The following is a 9936-nucleotide window of genomic DNA, read 5'->3' on the forward strand; positions in this document are numbered from 1 at the left end:
TTGCCGTGTAAACTTATAGTTAAACTGGCTCTGGGTTAACTCACTCTGGGTTATTCAGCCTACATTTATTGATCGAACAAGTACTTATAAGCTTTATGATTGGCTAGTAGAGACTAAAGCCTTATGCACAATGCCAGGCAACAGACAATAGGAATAGGCATTAGCCAATAGGAATAGGGAGTAGAAATAATTGACCAATCCAAATTCCTATTCCCTGTTCTTATTGTCTGTTGCCTGCTATTGTGTATAGAGCGTTATGACGTCAATAATGACTCCTGCATACAGGAGCGGTAATGCTTGCCGCGCGGCGGAAGTCCGCGCGACAGCCAATCAATATGTTGCTTTTCCGTAAGAGCTAGAAGGTTATTACGGAAAGCAGCATATTAATTGGCTGTTACGTGAACTTCCGCCACGTGGCAACGCTTGCCACGCGGCGGAAGTTCGCGCAACAGCTAATCAATATGTTGTTTTTCCGTGAGAGCTACAAGGTTATTACGGAAAGCAGAATATTGATTGGCTGTCGCACGAACTTCCGCCGCGTGGCAAGTGTTGCCGCGTCCTGTGGGCAGAAACCATTACAGAAAAACAACATATTGATTGGCTGTCGCGCGGACTTACGCCGCGCGGCAAGCATTACCGCTCCTGTATGCAGGAGTCATTATTGACGTCATAACGCTCTATACACAATAGCAGGCAACAGACAATAAGAACAGGGAATAGGAATTTGGATTGGTCAATTATTTCTACTCCCTATTCCTATTGGCTAATGCCTATTCCTATTGTCTGTTGCCTGGCATTGTGCATAAGGCTTTAGTCTCTACTAGCCAATCATAAAGCTTATAAGTACTTGTTCGATCAATAAATGTAGGCTGAATAACCCAGAGTGAGTTAACCCAGAGCCAGTTTAACTATAAGTTTACACGGCAACTTAAAACCTGTTTAGTAACAACCGTATTTAGTAAACTCTCGCATCCGATTGGTATATTCTTTTAGATCTAGAAATATATTCCAATCGGATTCAAAAGTTTATTAACTACGGTAGTTACTAAACCGATTTTAAGTGTCGTGTAAACTTAGTCTATGATTGGTCAATTTCTTAAGGCTTAAAGCTTACTACACCTATTGTGGATCGGGACTAACGGAATAGCAACCATCGGCCTATGTGTTGGAATATATTTCGTTTATCCAATAGAAAAATTCTCCTAAAATTGTCGCTTAACCCCTAAAATTCGTTTTGATGGTTAGATAAGCGCGCCATCTTCAAACTACTGATGCACTTATCCTTCACATGAATGAAAAATGTATTTTCTAACCTCTATCTTCTTATAACTTCAAAAAATTAATTAAGATAAATAATTAGGTAGTGAAATGTTTTATCTGCTTAAGTTTTAATACAAGATAATACAAAATATATAAGCATTAAAAAGAAATATTTATTGGTATAATTATTTATATATATATATGTATATATATATATATAAAACACACACACACATTTTATATATACATATATATGTGTATTCTAAGCCCTTATTTTCTGAACTCTCTTATAAAAAAAAATGCTTCTAAATGTGCTTATAAGCCAATTAGAAAACTTATAAATCACATTTATAGATACATTTTTATCGATAAAAAAGAGTTTATTGAATAAGAATTCACACATTTATTGATTTTAGCATATTGGTGTCAACTCTGCAAGCCAGTTTAGTTCCTGATTTATATGACTGAATATTGTATAAACATCACTCTCAAAACATACATACGCATTGATTGTTTGCTGCTAGTATGTATCTGACAGATGTATACATGCAATTGTATTTTAAACAAACTCTTTAAACAACTAAAAATATTTTTCTGTTTCAGGAGTTCAATTATTGACATTTACAATGAACGGTATAGATTTATATGGCACATTTCTTGAGTTACACAAGCCTCAACTGGAGTCTACCGGTGTTCCAGAATTATTTTGGAAAACTCTCTTTGAAAAAATAGAGAATGAAATCTTTGACAGTGGACGTGTCTTCCAGTTAGTTAGAGTAGAGTATGAGAATACAACTAGACATGTCACACAACCAGTTTGGAAGTTGATTGTCTCTGTAGATGATGGCATTAGTGCACAAGACTCAAATAACATCTACTTGATCGATCATGCTTGGTTGTATGATGCTAGATCAGCGCGACAAAATCTGACAGAAGTATTTGGCCTGCTGGATCGTATGTGCTCCCTTATGGGCATCGACACCAACAATGCAGAGAGACAGGAGTTAATTGAACGTGTCATGGATGAGATGTGGCGGCACAACCAGACGTTTTCGTTGAACTCCCAGAATGCAGAGGAACGTGTACCGATATGGTATATCATGGATGAAGTTGGGTCAGCAATCAATCATAGCGACGACCCGAATTTTCGAGCAGAGCCTTTCCTACACGTGTCGAGTGGTACATCTTACACACTTCTGTTTCCCATAAAAGATGCCGCCATGGGAGATGAAGTCACGAGAGATTTCGTCGAGGGTCAAGCTAGCACTCCTTCTACAAGAAGTTTGTTATTACTACCATGGGTCCACAGCACTTTCGACGTCGAAAGTTTCGAGCAATCTGAGACGGATGTAGATTTCGTAGCGAATTATATTTCCGAAACTCTGCCAGAAACGTTTAAAGCGAACAACAGCAGTAACAACAGGACATTTAAAGTCTTCTCAGAATATAAGTGCGTCAACAAGTACTTGACGCATCCATCATTTACATTCGTTGATAACGATCAGGAAGCGGACATACTATGGCTCATGTCGCACTTTAAGACTTTCAAAGAATTGAGCGTCTCCTCGCCTGATGTATTTGTAAACCAATTTCCTTGCGAGCACATCGTTACCGTCAAGGACCTCCTGGCGATCGTATGTAGGAGAAAAGCGATGGGCAAACAATACGATCCTGATACTCTCGAGACCTTTCCAGCGTGGTTGCCGACCACATATAACTTACTGACGGAATTGCAGCAGTTCGTCAGTTACTTCAAGGCACGGGCGGACAAGGATCTCGACAACCATTGGATCTGCAAGCCGTGGAACTTAGCGAGAGGCTTGGACATTCACATCACGAAAGATCTTTATCATATTCTGCGGTTGCGTTGCACAGGGCCCAAAATTGTGCAGAAGTACATCACGCGACCGGTCCTGTACAACAGGCCGCAGATCGGTCGAGTGAAGTTCGACATCAGGTACGTCGTGCTGCTCAAGTCCGTGAAGCCGTTATGCATGTACGCTTATGCGAACTTCTTCCTACGATTCGCGAACCGGCCGTTCGCGTTGAACAACCTGGACGTGTACGAACAACACTTCACCGTGATGAATTATTCCGACGAGAATCCGCTCTACCACGTGAAATGCGCCGAATTCATCGTCCAATGGAAGAATCAGTACCCCGATTATCCGTGGGAGACTTACATCGAGCCGGAGATTTTCTCTGTCCTTCATGAGACTTTTGAGGCTGCAATCGCGAAACCGCCGCCACAGGGAATCCCCGAGAGCCCGCAGAGCAGAGCTGTGTACGCTGTCGACATGATGCTGGAGTGGCGTGGCTCCAAGATGCAGCCTAAGTTGTTAGAAATTAATTTCATGCCAGATTGCCAGCGAGCATGCGACTATTATCCGGAATTTTACAACGATATTTTCAAATGCCTGTTCTTGGATATAGAAAACTCGCAAGTATTCCACAAATTACATTCGGTCGAGGTATGATCACCGTTGTATAGCTATACTCTTTGTATAGCTGCGAATATGTTAAATAAAATATATGATTAAATAATATATAAGACTTATATAATATATAAGTCGAAAAGTTCTGATTGGCTTTTATTTTTATGTTTTTTGCTTTTTTACAAAGTGTAAAGCAGAAAAAGATACTTGATATATAAGACTTGAGTATTGACGTTATTAACTAAATAAATAAATCTCATTTATAACGTGTAGTTTAATAGTATTTCAGGTGAATTTGTATTCATGAGATGATTGGAAATACATTTAATCGTTGAGTTATTTATATTTTTGACTCGTATTGAATGTTACATAACATCACTTTCGGCATTAACATAAATTTTTAATTTAGCGTGAATTACATTTACATTTGTAACTTACGAATTATATTACGAAATTGTATGCAATTACAAATTGCATTCACAAATAACTCATGATTTTGTTTTACCATCTTATTCATTGAAACTAATTATTATGTAATTTATCATAGATTAAGTTTGAAATTTAAAATAAAACGCGGGAAATACGTTAATTCGTCGAACCGTTTGTCATATGACAAGATTGCCGGATGGGTCGATTAGCTGACGATAGAGCTTTTCTATGAGAAAATTTAAGCGGGAAGTACACACTTTTGCATAAAGGCATAATGCACAACGCATAAGAAAATTGACCAATCAGAGTCCTTCATCAGAACTCAGTGCTGGTAGAAAAGCAGAAACTGTCGACAATGGCTGTGTTCAGAAAACATAGCTGATCAGTGAGCGGTCAGTGATTATTGGTCCTTATGGCTCCTGCAGACAGGACACGGTAATGCTTGCCGCGCGGCGGAAGTTCGCGCGACAGTCAATCAATATGCTGCTTTCCGTAATAACCTTCTAGCTCTTACGGAAAAACAACATATTGATTGGCTGTCGCGCGGACTCCCGCCGCGCGGCAAGCATTACCGCGTCCTGTGTGCAGGAGCCATTACTGTTAGATCCCTAACTTTAGACCAATTACGTTCACTGATACGCCTCTAGCCAAATATTGAAGGAAGGAAGGAAGGAAGACCAATTACGTTGACTAATTACTCAACCGTTGTGCAACAGTTGTGTCTTCTGAACGCACTCTATCATTTAACCACCAATGCGAGTTCTAATTGGCTTCTGCCTTTTTGTTTTTTGCTTTTTTGCCAAAATTTGAATTTCCCTTAAGGTCATTTTCTCTGGGAATTTTCCATCCCAGAATTTCTCTATTCCACAATTTCTCTATCCGACAGCCAATCGGCGCATCTGACAAAACTAGTGTGACAAACTAGTGTGATAAATAAAATATAAGGTTAAATAGAAGTTCTCATTTTTTTCTATTTCCTATGAATTAAACATAAAACATTTCTGGAAAAATAGTTTTGATTCAAAGTGACAAGAAGATTTTATTTTATACGTAGAAGATGAGAATTGTTTGCGCAGCATTAAATTGTAAATATTCCTCGGAAAATGAAGATTCGTCAAGTGTCATTTTTACCCATTTTCCTGATGATGACACGTAAGTGTGTTAAGTTTTTGACAAATTAACTCACTTTATATTTTGACATTTATTTATTTAACGTTTTTTTTAATTTAAAACGCAATTTTGTTTGAATTTTTAGCTCGACTGTTACATATAATTATCACAGATATTGTGTCTTTGTTTCTCCATAAATGAACTTTACAAAATAATTTTTATGCAGAGCTAAGGCATTAGCAGAAAAATGTGGCAGATCGGATTTAGCTGAAAAATCGAATGCGGAATTACACTTGAATTATTACGTTTGTTCTCATCACATAGAAGATCACTGTTACAGAAGCAAATCCGTTGTAGAACAAGGTGCTATTCCTACCCTATTTGGAACCCACATACGTACTGACAGTGAAGATTGTATAAATATATTTGACAAGCCACAACATCTTCAAGGAGTAGATGATAGTGTATCACTATCATATTGCAACATGAATGTTGAAATAAATGAATATCACGATATCACTATCAGATTTTCTAATTTATGTCGAATCTGTGGTGAGTCAGTTCTGAATGGGATAGATATTTTTTCAGCTAAGGGTATAGAACTTAGCTTAAAAGAAAAGATAAGTTTGCACCTGCCCATTTCAATTGATATGAATGATTCAATGCCACAGAAAATATGTATTGATTGTTGCAACAAATTAGAGAATACACATTTGCTTGCTGTCTTGTGTTTAAAAACTGATATAAAGTTAAAGAAATTTTTAAATATTGATAGAGAGGTAAGTCTCTGATATTGACTGTTAAGAATTAAAAATATTTTTAGAACTTAAATTCATGTAAAATATCCTAAAAATATATTTATAATTACTATCATGTATAATCTGCAAGTATATATAACCAACAAATTTATTGCAGTCGGAATATGAAAATAAGTATAATGCATTAGTTGAGAAATGTTTATTGGAGACAGATAATATATGCCTGGATAACAGTATACATCCCGATTCTGTATCATTTACAATGAATAAGATAGCGAATCCTGATTTAGAAACAAGTTTAAAGGAGTTAGAGAATAGAGGAAATCCTGAAGCACAGAGTAATAGCTTTCAGAGCATCACCAAGATTGTTGAACAATCAGAAATCAATAATAGAATTCAAACTTATGGAGAATTTAATAATAAAAATAACGGTAAATATGCCATGAAAGAAATATCGCAAACTCAACAAGACAAAATTCAGAATGGTAAACACGATATTTTATGTTCTCAATGCCAGACTCTTTACAAAACACAAGAAATATTTGAGGACCATAAAATATTCTGTGTTAAGAAAAAAGATTCTTCAAAGTGTACGTCTAACACATTACAAAATAAAAAGACTAAGAATATTGAGTCAGAAACAGAAGGTTTTCAGTCAAACAACAAAGAACTTGAAAAGAAACAACTTACTGATAAACCTGAGATCTGTGAATCAGTGCATTCAATATATTGTCCAGTTTGCAGTCAGCTGTTTAAAACTCAACAGGATTTCGAAGAACACAAGCATCTACATGATAACTTTACTGAAAATGCTGCAATAGGAGTTAATAAAAGGTGTGGTCACTGTAAAGAATGCTATCACAGTAAAAAAGATTTATTAAACCATATTACACAATCACACGAAGGGCAATTATTATTTCAATGCTTCATGTGCGATAAGATGTACGAAAGATGGTCTGGTTTGGAAATTCATGAAGCTACTCACAGATTAGATAAACCATATCTTTGCGATTTGTGCGGTAAGAGTTTCAAGCATTCCAACTTTTTAAGATGTCACAAGAGAAGTCATTTAGACGAATCTAAAAAGAAAAGACACGTATGCGAAATTTGTGAAAAAGCATTTAGATCACGGTAATAATTACATAGCAGTTTATACTAAAAATTATTTTAATTAGCTTAATATTAAACTTATATTTATTATGCTGTATTTTCTTCTTGTACAGGTTTCATTTAAAAGAACATAAAAATCAACACGAGGGAAATAAACCATATACTTGCGAGCAATGTGGAAAAGCTTTCCATAAAAGGATGCAATTGCGACAACACAAATTATCGCACGGATTAAATAAATACATATGTTCGATTTGCAGCGCGACGTTCAATCGCAAAGGAAATATGAGTGCGCATATAAAACGGCACAACAACGAGAGTGAAGTGTATACATGTAGTGTAAGTACATTAACACTTTAAAAAAAAAAATCTGTAAATTACTCAACATCTCGCCTGTATTGATATTGCAGATAATGGTCATACAATACTGATATGTTAAAAATTGTATGCAATAAATACCCGATTTAATATTGCAGGTCTGTGCCTATAAATGCAAATCCATGAGCGAATTGAAGATGCATAGAAAGAATCATACAGAAGAAGAAATAGTAGACAGTATTAAGAAGAAATCTACCGACAAGGAGATATGGCGATGTAACGTCTGCAACAAAGTATTCCTGAAGCATACCATCTTGATAAACCATGAGCGCACGCACAAAAACGACAAAACTTACGTGGAGTGCGACGAATGCGGCAAGAATTTGGCGAACAAGAACTCGCTGATGTATCACAAGAAGTCATTCCATCTGAAGGAAAAGCTGCACATGTGTCAGTATTGCGGACATTCGTTCGTTTCGAAAGAGGGGCGATTAATACATGAAAGAAAACATACCGGCGAGTGTCCCTACATCTGCCAGCTGTGCAACGCGAGATACAGGGGTTCGAGTAACCTTAGCCAGCACATGAAGATCCACACAGGTCACAAGCCGCACAAATGTAATTATTGTAACAAAGGATTCATACGCAAAAATGCGTTAACCGTGCACGAGAGGATTCACACAGGCGTCAAACCGTATCCTTGCGAAATTTGTGGTAGATGCTTCTCGCAGAAGAACGATATGTTGAAACACATCAAGACACACAACAGCAAATTGTTGCAATGCGACCAATGCAACGAGATTTTCAATCGGAAGAAAGATCTGTTGAAGCATACTGCGGTGCACGAGCAAGACACTTCGGCGGTTCCAAGCCATGTTGACACGCCGCCACATATCCTTCAACTTTACGCCAGCACGACTCCTCTCTGAAATCGAGTATGCAATACTATGTATTGGTAGCACATGGTTAGTGTTTTTTCGCAATTTGTCGATATGTACACTGAGTTATTCCTGTTCTAATGATTCTTTTATCTCGTATGTAGATTCCTGACCAATATAAACCTTTCAATTTAAAATACCAGGTGGTCGAACATTTATCAAGGATGGATCTAAATTACGAGTCAGGCAAGGAATGGCAACAGAGTTGTCTGCTTGTTTGCAGTTGATGCTTTAGGTATGACGCACTCAGTCATCATTATCTCAGTCATAGATTCCATTGTGAACATAATTCCGATGGATATGGTCGCCAACTTGTGTAGAAAGATAGAATATATTATATAAATCTGTTTTGAAAGTTCATAAAAAAACTTATTTAATTATCAGGTATATCAGATGCATTCGTTCCCAAATACTCTCTTATGAAGTTGTATACTGATTCCAACACGTCTTCTTTACTATTGAAAATAGTTTGCGCGTCACTTTGTTTTTACGTTCAACATTGAATAAACTTTTCTTTCTGTACAGGGTTGCATCATTATCCTTTCAAATATGCAATATGGATGAACTGTTCTCTACTGCCGTTTACGGGAAGAGATTTATGAATAGAGATGGAAGTTCATGTTGGAAGTGGAACCATATAAATGTCAACAATCGTCGAGAGTTTTACAGTGGTTTACGCTCTTTAGTCTGGCAAGATCTTCATGTATCTGAACAGAATACGCGAGTTCTTAAATGCTCCTGTCGCATACGGTTGAGGTCGCCAAGGTGAAGAACAGAAAATATAAAACGTTGTGTTTGCAGCGTTTCAGAATATTCGTGCGCAAAAATTACTTTTATATACGATATATAGGATTATATGTTAATTCCTCAGCTATTTCTAAGTATTGTCAAAGTATACGATAAACAGCGCGAAAAATTTTTACTTACATGAGGAGTATTTCGTATTTTACTATAGTGTATTAGTGTAGTATATTGTACACAATTATATCAAAGTATAAAATTCTCTTGTGATATTCTTACGAAATAATAATTATCTTAGGTAAAACGTATAGCTCGGAGGAAGGGACACACGAGATCAGATGCAATAAAAGTCGTTGTTATATATAGAATAATACTCTTTATTGTTTTTGATAGTTCTTGTTTTTCATATCGTGCGCTGCAGTTTCTTTTTCATCTTTTATTATTCAATATCGATTTTTAAACGACTCTCCGTGTATGCTTTTGCTGTCAGTTCTGCTGCTGCTGCTGCCGCTGCTGCTAATATATTTTGGTAGAACAGTACGTGATACAACTTCACGATTTCCGAACAAAGAGAAACGAAAGGAAATGGCGACACGCCCGATCACTCGCGAACACACGTGTGCCGTATTATTCGTCGACCGCATATAGGACTAGAGTAATTGCGATTTCGCTCTCTCCTCTCTCGTGTATACATTCCCTCCCTTAATACACCAATTATTTTCTCAATTCCTAAATGATCGAGGAGCACACGTGCTTTTCTTTTTGTGCGCAAGTACAAACGTGGGCCCGACCGCACGCGTTTTCCGTCTCGGCCGCTCAGGACAACCGTCGCCGGGG

At 37.1% G+C, this 9936-nt stretch overlaps 2 protein-coding genes across 3 annotated transcripts; both read left to right on the forward strand.

Moving 5' to 3' along the window:
- The first annotated feature begins 1070 nt into the window (after positions 1-1070).
- LOC116843966 (tubulin--tyrosine ligase-like protein 12) lies at positions 1071-3844 on the forward strand. Its single transcript, XM_032814971.1, has 3 exons — positions 1071-1360; positions 1677-1783; positions 1864-3844. The coding sequence occupies exon 3, from the start codon at positions 1887-1889 to the stop codon at positions 3735-3737; it is 1851 nt and encodes a 616-aa protein (XP_032670862.1). The 5' UTR covers positions 1071-1360; positions 1677-1783; positions 1864-1886; the 3' UTR covers positions 3738-3844.
- Positions 3845-4808: 964 nt separating this feature from the next.
- LOC116843956 (zinc finger protein 2 homolog) lies at positions 4809-9467 on the forward strand. 2 transcript variants are annotated; one of them, XM_032814941.1, is made up of 7 exons: positions 4809-5276; positions 5461-6013; positions 6150-7123; positions 7216-7441; positions 7579-8385; positions 8463-8593; positions 8884-9467. In XM_032814941.1, the coding sequence occupies exons 1-5, from the start codon at positions 5182-5184 to the stop codon at positions 8347-8349; spliced, it is 2619 nt and encodes an 872-aa protein (XP_032670832.1). In that variant the 5' UTR covers positions 4809-5181; the 3' UTR covers positions 8350-8385; positions 8463-8593; positions 8884-9467. The 2 variants fall into 2 exon arrangements, with proteins under 2 accessions (XP_032670832.1, XP_032670833.1); XM_032814942.1 differs by having other exon boundaries at positions 4813-5276; positions 5380-6013.
- The last annotated feature ends 469 nt before the right edge of the window (positions 9468-9936 follow it).

This window comes from Odontomachus brunneus, unplaced genomic scaffold (assembly GCF_010583005.1).
Source record: "Odontomachus brunneus isolate Ranch 3 - 2012 unplaced genomic scaffold, Obru_v1 Obru_scaffold_037, whole genome shotgun sequence".
Lineage (NCBI taxonomy): Eukaryota > Metazoa > Arthropoda > Insecta > Hymenoptera > Formicidae > Odontomachus > Odontomachus brunneus.